Here is a 23,522-nt window from a genome sequence, read left to right on the forward strand (position 1 = left end):
CCACCTCCACTAAATCTTCCTGCTCAGGGAAGGTCTCCACAGTGTCAACTATCTATGAATCCAGTTCAAACATATACTCCCACTGCTGACACCTGTGGGAGCAGAACTGAGCGTCAGTGGTTAATGAGAACTGTGGTTTAGCGACAATTGTAAAGCCGGTTCGACCTAATGTGGCTGTGTCCGGCTGCCTTGCAGCAGGGGTGCACATACGCAGGGATTTGGCCTATTTAATGCTGAAAAGCACTCAACCAATGAGTCACAAAGCCAAACAGATCAATAGTTTTTGCTGGCGAAGACTCCTAAGAGTGCTACTTCTCCTTCCGACTAAAAGGATATCATCACCCTCGTCACCAGGCCGGAGGCTGAAGCCCTCCTCATCTACATCAGGAGAGGCCTGCAAAAGAGAGACAGCGAGAGGGAAATGGTGACGGTTGTTTCTAGCCACTCTCAAACTCTTCAGCAGCGCATAGAAATGCAGATTAGATTTCACAGATGTCTTGCTGGAGACGTTCCACTTGGTAGATGAAGCTCCTGCTGACTCACAGATTATGCACCGCCATAACTCACACACATTTGTACCCTTTACTCTGTAATTTTAAACCTAGCGTCACATGACACTGATTGCACAGCACAGCACTGCAAGTATTTCCAATGCCAGAGCTGCAGAGTCCATGCAAAAAGAGAGACAAAGAGAGAAAATGTGCAGGTGTAGGCTGTGGATACTTACATATCTGTCCCAATCAATCTCCCCATAGAAACCATTGGGAGCCCCGTTGGCCTTTTTCTATCAAAACGGAGATCATAAAGAAGGCAAAACGATAAAAGCTTATGACGTTAAACTAAAATTCTTTTAATATCAAAATTATATTTTTTTAATATACTTTTAGATTTTTTTTAATGTACCATAATCAGAATAAATTATTGCTGCAGGCCCAGTTCAGTTAAATGTAATTTTATTCATAGCACCAGTTAACAGTCTTCCCAAAGTGTTTATATGTCCAGGTAAAGAAAGAACCCAAATGAAATTTTTATCCCCAAAAAGCAGCACTTGGAAACAGCGGTGCAGAAAAACGACCTTTTAACAGGAAGAGACCTCCAACTAATCCGTTTAAATCTTGTTAAAGTCACTGTGCTGTAGTTTCCTGTTGTGCTGTTATAATCTCCTAGGTATAGTTTCCTCTGTTAAACAGTCACAAACACTTAGAGGGCCAAAAAAACCCAGGTAAATTAAAGGAAACACTTTCATTGTGTATGTACGTACGCTTCCTTTCTTTCCACTTCCACTTCCTTCTTTGTCAGGTGAGCTCCTGTTTGACAAAACAAGCAGATGGAAAAATTAGGTACCAGTATACCAGTAGATTTTTCTTCATTTGTATGTGGTTTTAAAAAAGTGGGTCTTGTTTTAAATTATTTAATGTAAAATACCCATGTTGTGGTACTCAGATTATTTTTGGTATCTTTTGCAGGTACCGCATAGACCTATAGCACAAAATTTCCTATAATTTTATAAATCCAACAAGAACTTTATTAGTGTCATAGCAGTAGTTTGGGTTGTTTTACATCTCTATGCATTCACATTCTCAAACCAATGAGTTCTCAAAGTGTTTTAGGGATTTTCTCCTGTTACCAGTGAGTGTCTGAGGAAACTCACGTTGTTTCTTTGTCCTTGTCTTTCTTTCGTAAGCCCAGGGCTTTCCTGGTTCGGTTTTTCAGTCCTAGCATAGAAACACACACAGGAAAGGAGCTCGTGAACATTATCATTAAGAACTCATTTTAAGTTGTTATAGCCAAATATAAAATTAACTATCTAGACATTAAAATGCACTTGAAAGCAAATAACAAAGAAGAGTAATGGGCTGGGTGTATAAGAGCCTGGGGATGAGTACGGGCTAGTGGATACAGAGAAGTTACAGTAAGATAAAAATTAACGTATTGATTTGGAACAAACCCCAGGCAATCTGGAGAGAGCCTCCACATAAAACGAAGCAGTGTCCCCTTCCTGACTATGTAGGCTGTTAAGAAAAAATGAACAACCGTTGATCAATGTGTTCACTTCATTAGCACGATTCAGAGCAGAGCAGCCAGGGATCTAGTACAGCGTCCCATCAGCCAAACTGAATGCCAAAAGTCCTGCAGCACTGTCGGCTGGCAACATGCAGCGATGCAATCAGAACGATAAACACAAAGAAAAACGTTTTTTCTGTTTCACCTTATAGTGATTTTTCAAAGGTTTTTTAAATGATTAGGACACAGAACATGCTGTATGCAAATGTAATTTGGAGCACTTATTATCAACTGACAATAAAAATAACTGGAGGTTGTTTAATGATGCTCCATGCTGCAGGAGTGTATTGATTTAAAAATTACATCAAGTCTATAGCCATGCTAGCATGCTAACAGGTCCGTGAGGCTACCTAGGCCCGACTAATAATAACTTTAGCTTAACGTGCATTTACAGTGTTAGCATTCTGATGTTTGGAGTTCATCACATCTATTAACATGTTAGCAAATTAAAGCATAAAATGTTAGCATACTAACATTCTCTAATTAGCAATACAAAGCGGAGAGAATTAGCTAACATGCTAAACAAAAATTCTCTGGGTGTTATCTATGAAGGCTGTTTGCTGGTATAATTAAAGATAAAGTACTCTTTTGTTTAATGAGTGAATTAATGGGTCAAAAGTGCTCCAGTCCAACATCACTGGTCTAGAGCGCTTACTGTGATAGTCACAGTAATGAATCACTTATTCTGGCTCAATAATTCAACGTACTTATATTCCAGAAAGTGCAGTTAACCAAGATGAGTGACTTTAGGTATTTTAATGTATTTTGACTTGCGTACTATTACACTATAACATGTAACTTTTCACTTAAATAAAAAGTCTGAATAAGTGTAAAGTTAAATGCACTCCACTTAAAAATCTTTGAAAGACACCTTAAACAAATTCTGACAAAGAGCAGTTTTCTTTAAAAAAAAAAAAAAGTCTGTGTGTTTGAGTGTGAGTTTGAGTGCGTGTGCACGCATTTTCTTTTCCCCCCCAATAAGCAACCGACAGGTTTGCATAACTGTGTTTTAGAAGAAGTGAGCGCAGTTGATAGTCAAATCCAGAGCGACAGGGACACGTGTGATGAACAGTTGGGAGGATGAACATTTTGTGCCACTCAGAAGCAGCTGATACCGTTTGTGTGTTGCTCTGCTCATCATCCCTTTGTGTAATCTGCATGCTGTGCTTTAAACTGGATCACATTTTCTAAACAGACTTACCGCTTTTAATTTTTTTTTTGTGCCTTACTTTTTTAATTCATGTCACAGATATTGTGTCGTTAAGATAAACACAAAACAGGAGAAACTCATTTCAAAATTAAATTAATACCGAGTCACTGATGTGGTGATTACCTTCACTCATACTTAAATCCTAACAAATATTATAAATGTTAATCAGTAGCATTCACGTTCTTCTGACAGGGTCTGTGATGTGACGTATTAGTGGCTCGACTGGCAAATATTATTCCTGCATCCTGTCTCTTTGTTAGTCAATCACAGGTCTGTACCACGATTCTTCTCTCCAGTCCTAACCTGCATGTGACATTGTTGGTAAAGATCAGTCCCAACACTGATGAGTAACAAACCTGTTGAACGACTACGTATCACACGCCGAGCGAGTACAAGAGGTCTGGTCAGACTGACTGCAAAGCGATGCAGATCACACTGTGCGTCACAGCAGGACTGTGTTGTTTTTGTAACCCATTTACAGAGTTTGCCTGAGGAGAGCCTCATTAAACAGAGGCATCATACTAATTAATGATACTAGCTGTAAATATAGTTGAGTTAGGGTCTCCTTCATGCCAACTCACAGACACACAATCTTTAGACACAATTCTGCAAAACATTTCCAAGGACCAAAGTGATGGATTCACACGTCACCCTACTTACTCACAAATAACATGTTCTTCACATTACTGCTGATAATTTAACTATGTAACTTCCCTATAGTGCCATTATTCCACTTTCAAAATCGAGGATTAAAATTCAAGTTATTTTGGGTTTTTTTTACTCTGCACGTGAAATACAAATGGATTTGCATTTATTGGTAATGTGCTACAAGACTTTCAGCCTTTTTACAGCTATATCATTTTCTTAATATGACCAAATTTAACCTCAGGTATCCTTGCAGTGTCTGTTCTGCAGCTTGTAGTCTCTTCTCTACTATATACTGTTGTTCTACATTTTACACAGTTAATTAGCAGATGATACAGCTGGAAGCTCAAGAAGAAAGCTACACACTGACATCTACACACAGCTATTTACAACAAAGGAAACTGCATCTAGGAAAGAAGATAAGACTAAAGCTGTAGGAGAAATGTTCACAGTGGAAACTGACTAATGTTTTTAGACAAAGTATTGTCAAGAACGATGCCTTGGATTCACTGTCAAGTTCTTTCAGACTATGACACAGTTTGTATAAACGCAAACCTCGATAAACAGAAGAATGGCATCCATAATTTGTGTAAATCCCTAAAACAAACAGCTAGTCAGCTATCTTGGTTGTCAGTTGCGTGTAGCTCAACTAGCATGCCGCTGTTACCAGTGACACAGAGGAGGTTTCAAATAAAGAAGGAAAAAGAACAGTTCTGCTCCGATGAGCGGTTTGAACAGGTTTTCTCTGCTTTCTCTTCACATCTTATCCTCTGACTTTTGTTCAGTATTTTAGATATTTACAGTTTCTTACAGTAGCTTAACTTTATGTTAGCAGACAATAAATTCTGCCCTTTCCACGACGTCCATCCTTTCCACCCACTCCCTTGGTTTTCTTCTTTTTACGCGCTTCCAGCCCTATCTCAAGTAGGTTTCAAGTTTCTGCAAGTTGATTTTTATACACTCCTGACATTTACTCCTGCCTGGAAGAAAAGATCAATTTGATACCTTATGGTATGCCATGGAAAATGATCAGCAGGAATTACATTTTTTTAAGTGTCTGAAACTTGTAAAACTAGCAATGTGGTCTTTAAAGCATAAACTTCTAGTACAAATAGGCCACCTGGCCAAGATTACTGCCCACACTACTGCAATTAATGATTCTGATTTATAGAGAGGACCTGCACATTTTATCTTAAGCCCAAGAAGCATATTACTACACCTATATTTTAGTCCAGACCTCACTAAATGTCACTAACTACATGCTAACACTGTGTGCACATGTAGCTAACAAAGGCTACGGTGAGCTTGTGACATCTGTGTGAGTTTCCTCCAGCTTGTGAACCGAGTACAATATCATGTTAGGTTGACTGCAGGCCCTCTGCTAATAATAGCCACCTTCCATTACCACGTAGGCACAAATGGATGATAAAGACCCAGCATCTCTCATGCAGAGCAGGATGGTTTATAATGTACTTCACCTAACTGTAGGACAGCATCCTTTACTTCAGTTTATATGAGACATGCACTAAATGCTCTGAGGCTGAAGGATCACCTGATAGCAACAGCTAGTAGTAATGAATGAGTACAGCTACTTGGAGTGGTCACATGTCTCCTTACATACACATCTATATGACATAACTGCAAGATTAGCATGCACACACACATACACACACAGGCACACGCAAAAACAAACACAAACCCAAAAGGACATTACTCTGTACACACTTTACCACTGTGAATGGCAGCTCCCCCTTTCTACACCACAAACATCTTCTCAGGCATTACAGCTACCTTTCTATAAATCTTACACACACACACGCATACGCACAAGTACTCACAATAGCCACATTGTCACACTGGTCATGCATACAGCTCAGTCGTACCAGAGGTCCGCACGGCATGACAGATCACATCACTGCATTCACTTTTTTTAATGGCCCAGCAGGACACAAGAGGGCAGGAGGAGGACGCTGAGAAACAGGACGTGGAAAATAAAAGGAGTGCACACATCACTTACCTTGCATCATGATTGCAGATTTTCATCCTACGCTGCCCTCTGGATTGCAGGCGGGCAGAAATGGAGGAATCCGACCGGTCAAAAGATGCCTGGGCAGGGCATAGCTAATTCTGCACAGCTCCCCAGCGAAGCACGATGTTGATTTCCTCCACCCCCGAGGGCCCGACTCCCAGACACCCGCACGGGGAGGCGGGGTGGGAGCTGCAAGGCAGCAGGAGCGGTGAAGGACACGGGGAGAAGAGACACCCGAGGAATGCGCTGCAAATCGGGAGAGGAATAGGGGTCCTCTCTGTGTGCGTTAGGCCACAGACGGCCGAGCGGCACTGACACACGCCATCGCTGAGAGGGGGGATGCTGAGGAAAGGCAGAGGGAGAAAAAACAGAGCGCTACAGAGAGATAGAGGGGCAGAGAGAGGCAGAGAAAGACCAGGGGAGAGAGGGGCGGAGGGAGGGAGTGGGAGGCTTGCTGATGTCACATCTGCACTAAACCAATCCCTGAAACCACGGTCACATGGCTGCTGTCCCCTGATGCCTAAGCACCTCTTGGCTTGCCTTGAGCAGGCACACTACATACTATGCAAGGTCCTATAAAATAAAATACACAATTTTCTTTTATTTTGAATTAATTCAAATATTGCTTTTGCTTTGAAAATAAATCTGTTGTATTTTTTTTAATGATTTATGATGATTAAATTCATTAAAATTTTCTGAACTGCAAAAAGGTCACCCATCCGTTTTCTTTGCAGACATGCTGGGGCGAGAGGCGGGAAACACCTCGCCATCAACACAGGGAGACAGGCAACCTTTCATGCTTACAGTCACACCTAAGGCCAATTCAGAATCACCAGTTATTACCAGTTAACCTAACATACATGTCTTTGGACTGTGGAAGGAAGCTGGAGTACCCACAGAGGTACAGGTAGAACTCCAAACAGAAGGATCCCCCCACAGGCCGGTGGGTTCAAACACAGGACTCGCTTGCTGTGAGTTTAAAGCTCTATGTTGTCCTTTTTCATGCAAATATTCTACAGCTAAAAGTGGACCAGTGCCTATACTGGGTCACTTCACTGTGCTGGTGGCTGATCATGAAACCTAACCTTGAAACTTTCCTCATATAGAGTGTTCTGTTAATACAAAAATATATTTAATTCATTCTTCAGGTAATACAGGTAATACAAGTAATACAAGTCCAAATCAGAACCAGTGAGCCACTTAAGCTTTAGCAGGTGGATTGGAATAATGCCTTTGATGCTGTGGAGGGCTGCAATCAGATCTAACAGCGAGAGGATGACAAGAGGAGATCATTTGTTCAATTTCAGTCACATAGGTTTTGATTTGTGGGGGGAAAATGCTGAAGACACACTTTTTGGGAGTTTTTTTGGTTCAGAGGGTTTTTTGCTAGTTCTCTGGAAAGAAAACAAGAGCAATATACTGACTTCACAAAGCTGCAAGACTATTTCTATTGCTAAAAATGTGTCCCACTTGAGGACAGCAGAAAATCTACCACCGCAGAGTACACCCTGTCAGCTATAATCATAAGACGTGCTCACTGGGAGGAGGGACCCCAAATGTTAGCCTGGAAGTAAGCAAGAGCGGGAAGGACAAAGGACAAACTATGACTGTGTGCGCGTGTTAGACCAATTGCTTTAGTCAAAGCAGTGGTTTGATTATTCATCTGCTTTAATGGCAGCGTGCTGGACATTTGGAGCAGAGTGACTCACCCTCACCGATACAGCAAGGACAGATGGGTCTGTGGGTGTATGTATGTGTGTGATTGTTTGGGGAGAGACCCCACTGTGGAGGTCACATAATTTTAAAACAGTAGAAAATTCAAGCGTGTGTTCTTTCCCTCAGCTGTTTTGTTCTATGCTAAGTGTATACTCAGAGTGTAATCAGATGCAGACACAACTAAAGAGTCAGTGTCCTTTATGGCAGCCAAATGAAAAACAAGAAACGTTCCAAACCTTGGAACCTAAAATATTCAGAGAACCAGAAGCTGAACACGACGCTTGTAAACCGGAATAAGTTTCCCCAGCTTCTGCCACTGAAGTTTATTTGTAGCTGTTTATTTGTATCCTAGAGTAACCGTTAATGAGCTTAAACGAGCTGGCACAACACACCTCAGGCTGCACCCGCGTGCTTCCCTCAATCAGCCTCTTATGTAAGATGACATCCAGGGTTCAGAGGTCATGGCAAGTGGGATTAGCAAAGGAGAGCCGGATGGAGAAGAGCACAAGGAGAATGAGGTGTGAGTTGTTCTGTTAGCCTGGCATTACTGCTATTGTCGGGCTCTGGGTGTCAGAGAGACAGGAGTGAAAGAAAGCTGTGAACAGATCACAAATATTAGTGAGACAAAAACAAGAAACAGCTATTTAGGTAAACATGTGTCTACAGACGCAGATGTGCGAGGCTGTAGTGATGCTGTCCCACACAGTGTACAAATAGGTTAGACTGAATTTTAATGACGGCCTGCACAGAGATCTAACTGCAGGAAGCTGCAACAGGACTAAATCCTTTCGCTCTTAGTGACTCAATACTGCCACCTGCTGAATAAAGTTACTCAAGCCTTACAGAAGTTACACTCAGAGGCCACTTTATTAGGTACACCTGTGCAAACTATTGCTGTTTAGTATTTGATTTAAATATATTCAGTTTTATTCATATATAGCACCAATACACAACAACAGTGGCCCCCAAGTTGCTTTATGTTGTAAGGTCAAGACTCTACAATATTAGAGAGAAAACCCCAAGAAAGGTAGGCTGAGGGAGGGGCAGCCATCTGCTGTGAGTATCTGGGGGCTGAGGGGAGACAGGAGAGAAAAGAGAAGACATTACTTTGGTAATTAAGTGGTAATAACGTACTATTTCCACATTATTACCTTCTTGTTTCAATCCTATGTCCCCACTATTTCCACATCTTGTCCAGCTAAGCTATGACTTTTTAATTTTTAATTTTTTTTTTTTTTTAGCTCTGATGAACTTTACACTGCACCTTCACTTTAATGTATTATCATAATATGTCACAAAACAGTCTTTCCATTGCTCCATTCAACCTTTAAGTGTGAGTTTCAGAACTGGTTGAAACAGTTTTCATGTGCCACTGTCACTTTCTGGAAAGACTGCGTGCTGTAATTGCTATTATTTAAACTATATCACATGTCTGTCATTCCCTCCCAAGAGCCATTATTTTATTCCGCCTATGAAAAGAGGCATAGAGGCCATGTTTCTGCTGCAGGGCAAAAGTGTAATTTTCTAGTTTCTTCAATCATTTTAGGAGATTAAAGGACAAACAGTCATTTACTCCACCGCGTTATCATCTGATAGATACATGGGTTTAAAAGTGAGACATAAAAAAATAATACTTGATGTTTAATCGTTCATTCAGTCATCACATTTACACTGATATACAAAACAGTTCATATAAGATCCATGTTACAAATAGTGACTGAACAGGCTCAGGGTGAGGCAGTGCTTAAATTAATGCTCGGCCTATATTCTATCTTTAAAAGTACCGCACCTTCCAAGTAGAAAGACTAGAACGACATAACATCAACAAACAGAACAGCAACAATACTCTCACATATGACGCTCAAAAATATATTTGTAGAACATTTGTTTGCAGACTGCAAGTGAATTGCACATTTTTATGCACATATCAGCATCAACAACAGAAATACATCTTCATTTAATCTCTTTCTTTGCTTTTTTTTTTTTTTTTTTTACAGTCAACTTACAAAAATCTGACAAAACATATTTACTTTCCCGTAGTCAGAAAAACCTTTGTACGCAGTTTGGGAGTAACTTTGATTTCGCTTTAAACATTATTTGCATTACTTTCAAAAACAACAAATCATTGAAATTAGTTATATGGGACCTCAGAAACAGTGGCTCAGAGTGATCGTAATAATCAGCCTTGTTAATGAGTCATATTTTAAAAGATCCCCACAGTTCCAACAGTAAGGAAAATGAGGACGTATAAGTGAACAGTAAATTATATGTAGGGCACTGCAATCTAATACATTCTTAATTTGATATTTTAGCTATAATATAATGTTGTTTACATGTTCATTTATAATCAGTCACAGCATCTAAATATTTGACATCATAGACTGCTTAAAAAATGCTTTTAATATGCACCCACCTCGGCCTATTAACTCTAAAAAACTGATTGTGGAAGTGCAAGAAATAAAACATTAATAGATGGCAAATGAGGCCTGGCTACGGTGGCTTTTGTCTGATATTTATTAAATACTTTCTTAAGCAGATTGGTTATTTTTTTTATTTATTTATATATAAACCAGAAAACAGCTTCTTTTCGATTCTCCCCCATTTTCCCCTCTAGTCTTCTTTTTATTTTTACAAAAAAGGAGAAAAAAGTGAAAAAACAAACATCAAAGCAAACATATCGCCATAAAAGAACCACCAGTTGTCTGGAGAAACTAGACATCATGTGAAACGAGTGGCTGCAAAATCAAAGACCTCCAAACAAAAAATAAACTGCTACATAAATCACTCTGTGCTTCTTCCCCTCCAGCACCTGTTTTTATGAAGCCGATAACAAAGAGACTTTGAGTGTTCATGGAAGCTTTGCAGTGTGTCCTGGTCCTCTCTTAAAGTCACAGACTCGTGGATGTCAGCTGAGCCTGTGGGAAAAACAAAAGACGTACTGCAACTGCACGCTTTCTCTTGTGACCCGAATGCTACAAAATGCGATCAACACGCAAAATCAAGCTGTAACTTTTTACACTGTCCTTGTTTGAAAATGCAGACGTTTTAGCAGGGAATGTCACAGTATAGGTGTCTTTAGGCAACGGTGTGATGGGATTTTCCTCATTGTTCCACTAGATGGCACACCAGCACCATCACACAGCATAACATGTAATAAACCCAGACAGGGTTGGTTGTGACCGTGAGGCAAATGAATCTGTTCTCCATTTTTTCCCCCCATTAATGAAAATATGGCTGAAGTCATGTGGTAAAGAAACCTGCAGCTAACATCGTTGAGTCTGCATATTCTGATGCAAGAGATGTGATTTTGAATGTTAGGATGGACTAAGCGTGCCACCGAAAGGTGTGCCAGACAGCTGGCGGTCCTGTGGATCAGGAGGTGGCAGTGTTATACACTGGTGAATTAGCCAATTGTCTCTGGGCAGAAAAGGCTGGGAGTACAGAGGGACATGGTGAAGGGGGAAAAGGAGCAAAGTGGATGATGTAATCATTTAAAGGAACATTCACCAAAAAATAAAAAAATTAATACAATCAACACATGGTTCAAGTAAAGCTGAAATTATAACATTTGGTTAAGTTTAACTGGATCGTTTTCATGATTGATTACTCATAAAATACAGATCGAGAGAGGCTTTATAACTTAATGTGGCTCTATTATGCTTTTCCTTATGTTCAACCATCTATATACTATATCTATATAATGTGGATTTTCACATTGATTTCAATTCATGTGGTCAGTGTGTGCATGTAATCCGTATAGACCAAAATCAGAGTTTTAGCAATTTAGATTTACATTTCCACAGTTTTATTGATTTATTTACTGTGAGCACAGCAGCCACACCCAGCTGCTGTCTGGACCTTCTGTTTACGAGAAGCAGCCAATCAGAAGAAAGTTGGCCTTTATTCTTTAAGGCCTCTTTAAGATGACCTGAGGGACTGCAGGCCCATTATAAGATAAAATAAAAGATTATTTTAAACTGTAAATTATGCAAAGTTACTCTAGAAGGTTCCAAGAGTCAAATTACTGAGTGGAAAATAACCAGTATATGCCACTTTAAAAAATGTACTTAAATATCAGAATAGTTACTAGTTAGAACTAGTTGACAATCAAATGAACTGAGTACACTGTACAAAGACATAGGTGGCGTTCACATGCTAATGCTTGGATTTAAGACTCTAATAAGCTGAACTGGATAAACAATGTAGTGGGAGTCTTGACCTATTCAGAAACAACAATTTCCTTATAAACACATATTTTGGGATACAAGTAATTAATAAAGACCTATGAAGAACTCTGAAATGGGTCAGCTTGGGTCAGCCCATAGACCACATGGGTGAACTACACAAACATAGACACGTGCAGTTAGTGTAAAATAATTCACAGTAGACGTTCACCCTGCAAAACTGAAACACAAATGTATGGTCTTAGCTGGTCTAATAGTAGACACACTCATGCAATCAAACACACACGTCGGGCATTCATATCTTGTGGGGACATCTAACTGACATAATGCTTTCCCTTACCCTAACGCTAACCATGAAAAATGAATGCCTAACCATAACCCAACTGTAACCCAACTGTACTTGTGGGGACCAGGATTTTGGTTCCCATAAGGGCTGTTGGTCCCCACAAATATATGAATACACACACACACACACACACACACACATCCCACATCCATATTATGTTTCAGATGTTTGCATGAAAAGTGGGTTGGCATATATGGGGAAATTAGCTATTTATTTCTGAACAAAGTTGAGTATAGTTGCACATTTTATAAATAGTGGTCTATGGGGACTGACTTGCTTTTGGGGCCACCCTCCAGCTTCCATGAACAGCATTTTTTGACACGTTTCCACGCTGGGTATATTGTACCACCCACAAAAACACAATACTAAGTATGTGCTAGGTTTGGTGTCAACTCTTATTAGGCTAGTTTAGGCTGCTCCCTTATATGCAAGGTGTCACCACAGCCCATAATGGGTTTGATCAACCCGGGAGATCCTTTGCTTGTTAGGTCATGTGCAAGGTGATGTAGGTCCAAGGTGTGACAGTAGTTCTGGCCTTAAAAATGAAAGAACCTTTTTAAAAGAGTTCAGCTACAGAGCCTCATGTAGCCTGTCAAAGAGCATGTTTTTGCAAACTCAATCAAATATATGTACAAATGCTATGAGGCCCTAGGATCTGCCTTGTTTGCATATGACCTCAGCTCCAACGCCTTAGGCTAAACAGAAACACCATCCATTATGAGGGGCGGTTAACCAGCTCTCTCCCAAATTACAGTGATTGTGGGTTCCCATTTTACTGATTTAGCGGTTGTGTGGTTCCCCATCTCATGTTACTGACTGTTATAGTAAGACATACTCACGCAGGCTGTCCTCCCCTTGTAAAAAGTGAGCAAGGCATTTGTTGGCCATTTAACAGGCACCAAGCAGGCACCAAGCTAAACACATTTAAAGATCAGCGACAGGGTCTTTTTATCTCATTTTCTTTCCTGCAAAAGCACATTTCATTTTTAACTAATACCGAATATACTGATCCGATCTGAGCGATGAAGTTCCACAGCTGCTTCATATATACAGTCCCAGGCTTCTCAGCTGAGATCTGACCACATCCTCTGACGAATGAAGGTGGAACATTTTACCACCCTGACCAAGAGGCAACTGCACAACAGGCACAGAACATTTCCTGGGCATGTACTAGATAATTGTAGGGACTGTTGTCGCTGCATGTCTCGCTGTGGCCTGATGGTGATTGGCAGCTGTGGAGAGGTATCCAGATGACACCTTAGTTATGGAGTTGACCCTGCTTTTAACCTGCTGGCACACCACCTGTCTTCACCCGACTCTGCCCACTTCCTCTCTCAGACTCTGAACTAATTCAGACAACATTTGCCCATGCACCTTGTGCTCCACTCCTCCACACCCGCCTCCACAGAGACATCTGCCCTTTTTTAATACTGACCTTTGACCACTTGGCCTAAAGATAAGTTAACCTCTGCCACCGATGGCCTGTTTAGTTAGTGCACATGTGCACAGTTTCTGAACCTGTGCACGTGTGCACTAAGTGTGTGTTTCTCTCCGTTGAACAATTGAGTTTCACACCAAAACTATTAAATGTAAAGAGCCAGAGCTCTGAATGAAAAAGAGAATTTTGTGAAAGGAACAAGTCTTGTATGAAGTGTGAATGGCTCTAATACCATTTCTCTCTCTCTCTCCCGACTTCTTGCCAGCACCAGTCAAGGGATTTTCCTTCCCACCCTCTCCTCCTGGAACACTATTTCCGGATTGTGTTGTGAGTTTACTTAGTTCGCAGAGCACCAGGGAATGACAAGCCATGGAAAACTGAGTGTGGCGATGTGGTTGGGCAGTGAGGAGGGAAAGACAGAGAAAGGGAACGTAGTGTGTGTGCGTGTGTGTGTATGTGTGGGAGCTGGGCAGAGAGAGGGCAAGACTTAGCTGAATCGTCAGAGACAAGCCCAAGCAACAGCCCTCACCAAAATAGCACAAGCAAGAATCTCTGTGGGTAACATAAATTTGAGCATGATGAGTGTAATCAAACTGAGAAGGGTTAGACATGCGGCATAAACTATCTTCACGACCATGTGATCTTGAGGATTTCTTTGTCACAACTGTGTGCTCGCCTCCGTACTGCCTGCTTGCCAGTCTGTTTGTTTTTCTGGCTGTCTGTGCTTCACCCAGAACATCTGAGCACACAACTATGTTTCTGCAGTCAAAGCCCCGGCTCGGGCTATTAGTGACCTGTTTACCTTTTGACATTTCCATTGCTGATAAAAGCTAACGCTCTGTGACAGGCGTAATTGTCAAAGTAGCTATACCAACTTAAGAGGCCTCTGACCTTCAAGCAACATGCTCTATCCTCGTTAGATGATCAAACAGGATTAAATCCATTCACTAAGCTCATCTTTGTTTTCACTCCAGGGGGTTTTACAGGAAGAGTGGGACCACATGAGCGAGGCGCATCTCAGCTGCCTAACATCCCACCAAATTTCACCGTAATATTTATCACTAAACAAATTAAGCTAACAAATCCATTAACGGATCTTTTTCCAAATTTTTAAAGGAACAAATCCACCATGAAAAATCAGCATACAGGCAGCGGCAGAGTAGTAAAATATTCTCACGGGACACTTTCCAAAGATCAAATTATCTTGTTGTGCAGCATAACCAGCGTGAGTGCTGCTGATTTGAGCTCAGCATGTTAACACGGTCACTACAACAGACGCAACATGCATAGGTGTAGCGCATGAGATTTTTGTGCTCAACTGTCATCTTAAGCTGTTTTCACACATGTGCAAACTTTTCCAGACATTACCTTGCAGAGGTCCGTGTGTGGATGCAAATTGGACACTGAATGGTTTTTAATCTTAAAGCTCCCCAAAAAAATAAGATTTGTGTTATGTCCAGTTATGCACATGTGTAAATACACTGAAGGTCATTTTTACAGAAACATGTCCAGCTCCTTCATCCGAAACAAACAAAGAGTACTGATCGTAGTGCAAACACATTTGAAGAGGACAGTGTCCCGAAGTCATTTTATTTTGAGGGGGTTAGCATTTAAATATTTGCTAAATAGCACTAAATTCAAAATGCAGGCTGTTGGGAATTATTTCCCAGGTATTTGGATCGTAAAAAATGTACTGAATGAATTAATAATTAATTAATACTGATGAAAAAAGTCAGCAGGCTTTATGATGGCATACAAATTTACCAAATTCCTCCATACATCGTGACATAGTTGATGCAGGATAGCAATCTAACTGCAAAATGACATGAGGACTCAGCAACCTTGCTTTTATATGGAAATATAACCACAACACAACCAGCTGGCAACCAGTTGAGTTGACTCCCAAACAAGTTGCCCACAATAGCACAGACGGATTGAAACATGTTGGCTATTTTTCGGGAATCATATGTTAGACAGAAATTGTTTAGATAAAAAAAACTATGTAATCATGGGGCAGTCATCAAACAACAACTAGTTTCTCCTAAGTACAGGAATTGTATCATCCTATTTCTTCTCTCATATGACCGAGTCATTAGAAAATTTCCCAGAATGTAATGTAACTGTTTGTATTGTTGCACTTATATTTCTTTTTTTTCTTAACAGTTAATATGACTACACTTAATCTGCAAAGCTACAACTCCCTGTGTAATTTGACTTTTTTCTATAAAACTCGTCAAAACCAGATGAGTTAAACAGTCTTTGGCATCATTTTTCTGGGTTACCACGACAATTTCACCTTGTGCAGTCAGCACTTTTAGAGTACAGTCATCTCTTGCACAGAATCTCCTGTGCCGACATGGAGAGTGTGGTGAAAAGGCCACAGACGCAAGCGTGAAGTGGAACGATGACAGTAGTAATTTACGTTAAATGTTATGACAACAAATGTAATCAGTATTTTGGAACACACAGTGTGGGTACAAGCTATATTACTGATGTAAATTTGTGTTGTGTGTGGGTGGGAGGAAGTTTATGTGCCATAAATCATGTGGAGCATATTCAAATTGTTGCAGGGAGACTTGGAGGTTTCATAGACCAGGGTAATGTGACTCCTGGCGATTTTTGTTCTTTCATGACTGAGAATATTTTGTTCTGTTCTAAACCGAGTGAAATGTTTTGACTACACCAAAAGGAGATAAAAGGGGGCTGGGGTCACGTAATGGAATCTGATAAGGCTGGATTTATCTACGTGGTTAAACAGATTTAACATAACCAATTGAAATAGTTTTAAAGACCTACTTTAGTTTGCTGTACACTTGATCTTGTTAGAAGCAGTCTAATTCTATTAGCAGGGAAAATTAGGACTGATAATGCCACTCTTTACCTTCTGGGACATACATCCCAACCTTTGGCCTTAAAGCACCAAATGAAATTCCAAAGCATGACTCAGAAAATGAATTTACTTGCTGTCCTTTTGGCTCAAGGCTGTGCCATTTACACAGGTGCTAATGTTTGCGCAGGAGTTGTGTAGTTGTCGATTCTTCTGTCCTATCCTCTTATTGTTATGGCTCCCCGTCGAGTTCTTAACACATGCTGAAATAACTTCCTTAAAGCCTGTGTAAGCACATACCACTTAAGGTATTTGTATGAGAGTTTGTGCACGTGTGTGTGTGTGTGTGTGTGTGTGTGTGTGTGTGTGTGTGTGTGTGTGTGTGTGTGTGTGTGTGTACTGGCTAAAAGGAAAGGGGGCAATTTGCGTGCCGGACAGGGGTGGTTTGTTTTGTCAGCAAAATGTCAATCTGTCTTTGCAAGGTTATCCCATATGATCTTCCTAAATGCACAGTGTTTGGCTGTCCATCTGGTTGGCTGTTGAGCGCTCAAACTCCCCCATTAACACCCACCAGTGCTAGCCCATGTCTGGAGGTCCTGGCTTTTACCTCCCACCGAGAGGATATGAAAAGACCGACAAAGCTTTCCATTCTGTTCTTTTACTGTCAGATTTTTGGATCAGTGTAATCCTCAAATGGCTGCAACACGTGTACAGTGGTTTGGTTGCTCCCTAACAACTAACTTGACAACTAAACAATGCAACGGTTCTGAAAAGGGACACTCAGAAGAAGAATTTTGCACGTCCAGAAAAGATCTGGACTCTCCTGCGTTTGCACACACTCACGCAGCCAGGCAATGGCCCAACATCCCCTAAAAAAGCACATAAAACCAGATCCATCCCCTGTCCAGACTGCCTTGGGCTCCCCTAAGTTATTCAGCGTGTGCAAATGAAAGATGTGTCTTGGAACGGTGCGAGCCTCTAGGCAGAGCAGAACCTAGCTTCGCACACAGATACACACAGCAGCCCTCTGGACAAGTTTGGCACCCACACCAGCAACTGTGGGCCAAAACTCATGTTGCGTGCTAACTCGCTCCCTCCCCCATCCCCTCATGCTATCCCGCTCTGCAATTATATGCTACGCTCCCACCCAAACATGCAAGAATAGGCCTTCTCAGTCAACAGACAAACCGAGTCATTCTGTCCTCAAACCATGACATCATGACCATTTGACTTCAGCGTGAAATTCAAGCTTAATTTAACTTTGTCAGGGAAAGGGAAAAAAAAGAAGTGGTGTGTGTTACACTGGCAGACGTGCTGCAGTGGTGTGAACAGTAACTTTATGCAATTCTGGGAAGGCAATGCTAATTTATTCTCTACAATGAGGAATATGTGACTCATGGTAACCTCAGAAATCATGGATTTACTGTCTCAGGCATGCATCAGAATACAGCAGAAAAATACTCAACAAAACTCCAGCACGGGCATATTCTGAATCACTGCCTTAGTACCAACAAAACAATAATTTGGAGTGACTGTGTCGACGAATGCAGCAATTCATTAAACGTTTAGTGGTGGAGGTCATACTGTTTAAAATAGTTTTTTTTTTTATTAATAATGCAATGGCAGGAATAACAATTGTTAATAAAAATCCTTCCATCTCAGTAATCACATTAAACAAGCGTGTGTCAACTTTGGTTCAAATTAATGTCAGTGGCTTCCAGCTGAAGTTTGTTGGGGTCTACACGCCCGAGAAGCACCTATCAAACTGCTGACAGCTATTGTGTGAGACACACCTCATTTTCCAAATCTGCCTCGCAACAGTGTCCTCTCCTCTGTCCTTGCCGCTCTGGGAGGGGTTCTTAATAGTGTGTGTGAGCACTTGCATGTGCATGTATATATGACAGAACCAACCGCAGGCACCTCAGCCCAGTCTTTACAACAAAGAGGTCTGGTGGTTTTCACAGCAGCCCCACTTGCTCTCCCACACACTCATAAATAACTATACAGATTCTCTGCCCTGCCCAGGGGGAGAAAAGGAGAGAAAAGAGCCATTTAGGCAGCTCCTCTCCTCTCATGCCTTCTAACTGACCCTTTCTAAGGGTCAATCAGTCCCATCACAGCTCCTTATTTTGACCCCTTCCCAACCCTCTCTCCTTGCTGACACTAACCTGAATCGTCCCAGGAGCTGTGCTATCAAGAGAATCCACTTAGGAGGCTTCGGTCATTGTGAAGGGGTCTTTAAGACTTTGGACGTCATAACACCTCACAAGCGCTCAGTCCCTTGAGCATGTGAGATGGCAGCAAGGGTCAGAGGTGAAGGTCGCAATATGGGAGGAGGGGAATAAATCCTGTAGCATGGATGACAATAGCTGCAATCCCTGCTGACAATGATGCCATTGTAGACTACGGGTTGCTTAGTGTGTCCTGGAGCTGTGCCTAATAGAGTTATAGTGCTGATGTGATGGCTGTGTAGCCAAGTAGACTAGTGTCCCTTTATACAAGGGGGGAAACTGCCCAGGAGCTTGAAAGAGGTCTCAGCTTCTCCATTTTGCCTTGCATGAAAGCCTCGGATTGTGTGTGTTTGCATGTGTCTGTGTGTGTGTGAGTGAGTGAGTGAGTGAGAGAGAGAGATAGAGAGAGAGAGAGAGAGAGAGAGAGAGAGAGAGAGAGAGAGAGAGATAGAGAGAGAGAGAGAGAGAGGTTTCCAGCTATACCATTTGGTCACTGACACACATGACTCCTATTTAAAGAGCTAGATTTGACACAAATCATCACAGAAATTCTGCTGCTTAAGCTGAGGGCTGACTACAACATGACTTTTCTGTGCACAAACCAATTTGTCACACACTGTATCAAGAATAATATCATCTTTGTTTGCAGAGCTGTGAGTTTTAGAATTTACTTTCCAAGTAAAATGGAAAGGACATTCATGTCAGTTATTACTAACTGAACATCATTGGTTTTCGGAGTATTCGTCAGGCAAAACAAGCAATTTAATGCTTCTTCAAGAACATCAAGGAATTTGAATATTAATGACACCTGTTGCCACTTCAGTTTGGGAGAAGAGCAACTGTAGTCAACATCCTGTTGCTCGAGTTTGTACACAGATAATCTAGGAGAGTCATTCCTATGACTCCCATTGTACAGAAATTGGCTGCAATTCAGCCGGGGGTGCATTAGAGATCACTCGTGAATTAGTCCTCTGTGAATGGAGCTAAACTGCTAAAATAATTATTTACACCTGTCTCTGGACAAGAAACAAAAAAACCCATCAGATTATCTGGCACCGCTCATGCTTTCACTCCGTGTGGGAACCGTCATTTGCCAAAACAGTGAGGAGAGCTAGGCCTCCATGAGACTGTCCTGCATATGTTGCAATACTGTGTTTATGTTGTGTATCTATATCACACTCTGTTTATTGAACTGGACTTACTGAGAGACCACTGTATATACACTGCATACCAGATATGACTATAAAGACTACAAAGTTGATTTGTACGTGACAAAGTAGTACACTATCCAGCCTGGCCTTGCACGCTTCATGGCTAGTACTGCAAAAAGGGAAAAGGCTAGCTGTAACTTGTGTTTATACAGTGCTTTGAAAAACTATTCTCCCCCTTTGTGAGTTCCTATTTTTTTCATATTAGTCACACTTCCATGTTTCAGATCATGAAAGTAATATGAATGTCTAATATTAGACAAAGATAAATAACTAAATATAAAATGCAGTTTTTAAATGATGATTTCATTATTTAAGGGAAAAGAGATAACCAAATCTACCTGCCCCCGTGTGAAAAAAGTAATTATCGCCTAACCCTAATAACTGGTTGTGGCAGCAAGAACTGCCACCAAGCAGTCAATCAACTGGCAGTGAGTCATTCACATTCACATGTGAATGAATTTTGGCCCACTCTTCTCTGCAGAATTTTTTTTAAATCCAGTTATATTGGAGGCCTTTCCAGCATAAACAAACTTTTTAAGGTCATGCCAAACCATCTCAATCTGATTTAAGTCCTGGCTTTGACTAGACCACTCCAAAACTCTGATGGATGCTGTTTTTGTCCTGTCTGTTTCCTATTGTTGAATCATGAACTCTGACCTTAACCGAAGCCAGCGAGGCCTGGATGGAAAATAATAACAAATGTTGGAGGGAGTAAATACTTTTTCACTATGATGTTCAACATATAATATGAGCTGATAAAGTATTTTTTTAAAGTCAGCATGATGAGCTTGGTCATTTATAAATTAGCCAAACTTCTTCACTTAACATTATTTTGCTACATTAGATAACATCTAGCTGGTTTGCGTGGTAATCAGCCAAAAGAAAGACACAGTATGTTTTCCATAAACATCTATGGGTCTTTTTGCAACCAAGGCATCACATCCTAGCCATTAAGAAGAATGCAGGTTTAAGCTCCTCTATGTTAGCTTTGCTTTTCAGACCCAGAAGCTACATTCACATTTTATACTGCACATGGTTTAATCTAGGTAATGTTAGTCCTATTTCCGGGGAAAAGTGCTAACTAACATAGCAGCTTGCTGGCTAACCATATCTTGATTCCTTGCCAACGCTGCCTCAAGCGAACTGCTGGTTGAACCAACATCTTTTTCTGTTGCTTTGTCTTTATATGGACTTTGTGTTTCACTGGGCGCTAAATGTATGTCATTATTAGTGATTATTGGACTCTATTGCTAAGATAACTTTAGCTAATGTTGCTTACTGTTGATTATTCCATTACAGATTAACTTGGAAATCCAAATTACCTAGTTTTCAATTGTAATGTTAATCTAGAGTGGCTCCTCAACTCGGATTTCCTACTCAAAAAGTGGGAGCAACCCCACCAACCAAGAGTTAACAATCTAAAATTGTGGCAGTGAATATAAACAGTAGTAAAACTGTAAAACTTAAAGTTAAACTGACCAAGCTCTATCCATAAATGTGTTGTAGCTGTGTTTTTGATAGTGATACATGAATGGCTCTAACTCAGAACCAAAGCAAGGCCTGTTTTTTCTTGCTTTTCCCACTTTACTACTGGAATGCACTAACTCAAGCGTGATATCACTCGGGAGTTCTGAAATCTGACTTCCAACATATCTGAAAAACAATATTACTGGATGTGGAATAGAGGCACTGAGGAGTAAGTTACATACGTAAGAATTGTGTTGTTCACATTGGAAACTGTTCACAGAATATTATAGGCAACTGAATAAGTCACAGAAAGTCTAACTTTAAACATTGTTTTACAATTATTTTTCAGCTTGACAGTAATGACAAAAAGTACATGAAAGGTTGTTTTTCTGTATTTCTGATATTTGAAACACTTGGGAAAAAAAGTGATCATCATCTTATTCAGCAACAAAATTTTGTTACTTGCAGCCCAATTACCTACATTGGATCCATACCTATACTTATATGATAGAAGGACAAGAAATGACAGCATGTCATGGATTCATTTGGCATTAGGGTTTCATCTCCAGTCTTGATTTGGCTCACCACAGAGCCGGGGAAAGCCTCAGCTCAGAGAAACAGAATCAATCAATCAATCAATCAAAGCTTTATTCGTCACATGCAGGTTGCCCTGCAGTGAAATGGGACCCCCCCCCCCGACCTTACACATATAGCACAAACATTACATGGGGATACAGGTCGGAGATTGGTAGAATCAGAGAAAAAAACATTGAAATGTACACTACAGTGGGGAAAGTACAAGAGGAAAAAGAGACCCCTACTCATGCTGCTGATACCACTGAATAGTCATCTTCTGCATAAGTAAGACACCGAACTAGCAGATATTATGAGGTGACATGCCACAAGGACCTCAGTTGTCACCTCGGTTAATAAGATTAGGCTCTGACGGTATGGAGTGACAGATGATGAGAGGTAGGCATGACCTCTAGGAGATAATTCAGAGGACGGAGAAAGAGAGGGGCAGCACTGGAGCATTTGGAAAAATGATATGTCCGTTTTCCTGATGTCTATAGTAACAGTAGCCTCCAATTTAACATTCCATCCATCAAACACTGGTTTTATTTTTTTCCTCTTTTTTCCTCTTTTTGGCTTCTCTTTGACCTCCCTAAAAGAACAAGCTATGTTTCCCAGGGCCCAGCTATTTGAAGCTCATAGTTTTGGTCATCCAAGGTTTTTCTGTTCCAACTCAAGCCGTTCAGACACTGTCCCCACTTACATTTCCTCAATGGCAGGGTCCTGGGGTCCAGACCATAGCCGCCCTACACTCTGCCCACAGTTGAGTTGCCTCTGGCAGGACTGCTGCGTGCTTTGTGTGCTGGTTCTGGCTGCGGATCAGGGAAATCCCACAGTCTCTCCATGGTGAATATCGTACGCCCTGCCAAGGCCATTATGCATCCCTTCAATGGCCGTGAATAGTAGCACACTACAGTACAGAAGGTTTAAGAGAAGTGCAGTTTGCTCAGGGCTACAGTGCAAGACCATGACACAGATACTGACACTGGTGAACTGAACTAAGAAATGATTTCTCCATACTGTGTCAGCCCACACTGCACTATAGAGGAATATAAAAAAACATCTGATTAATAACGTTCCTTAACAAAGTCTAAACAATCATTATTCTAAAAAAACACGAGATTATTCCACTAAGTCCAGTATTGCTTGTTTGACTTATTGTGGCTGAGTGAATACCAGCAGGAGGACTATCATGTAAACACTTAACACTCTTAAATATGGGGATTGACACTCATTTCATAATTTCCCTAGAGTTAACATATAGCGCACCATAATCACACTGATCTAACAATCTCTATGAGACCAAACCAATCATATTTCCCAATCTCCTGGGTTCCAGTTAACAGCTGCAATAAAATATATGTTGTTTTCACCTTGTGAGTCTGTGATCACTTTTACATATAAACTGTGAAAAATGTAAGATAATCACATGGGACATTTCCTGCACTCACTTTTATGCACGTGTAGAGGACACAAGAGATCACTAGAAATTCTCTGGTTTAGGGAGCACACATCACACTTCACTGGGTTGCTTTGAATTAGTCAATAACCTGCGCACGTGGGCACAACTGGACATCACAC

At 40.9% G+C, this 23,522-nt stretch overlaps 1 protein-coding gene across 1 annotated transcript in view; it reads right to left on the reverse strand.

Annotated features, from left to right (window-relative positions):
* The window catches only part of LOC309694270 (SH3-containing GRB2-like protein 3-interacting protein 1), a 34,417-nt gene that overhangs the window by 507 nt on the left and 10,388 nt on the right, over nt 1-23,522 (reverse strand). Inside the window, exons 3-7 of the mRNA XM_082514211.1 lie at nt 5,937-6,290; nt 1,652-1,715; nt 1,262-1,307; nt 728-784; nt 337-394 (exon numbers count right to left, since the gene is read on the reverse strand). Of these exons, the coding sequence (XP_082370337.1) occupies nt 337-394; nt 728-784; nt 1,262-1,307; nt 1,652-1,715; nt 5,937-5,946 (235 nt within the window). The 5' untranslated portion in view covers nt 5,947-6,290. The remainder of the gene's footprint in view (nt 1-336; nt 395-727; nt 785-1,261; nt 1,308-1,651; nt 1,716-5,936; nt 6,291-23,522) is intronic.

The sequence above is a fragment of the Aulonocara stuartgranti genome (assembly GCF_965226115.1).
Source record: "Aulonocara stuartgranti genome assembly, chromosome: 18".
Classification (NCBI taxonomy): domain Eukaryota; kingdom Metazoa; phylum Chordata; class Actinopteri; order Cichliformes; family Cichlidae; genus Aulonocara; species Aulonocara stuartgranti.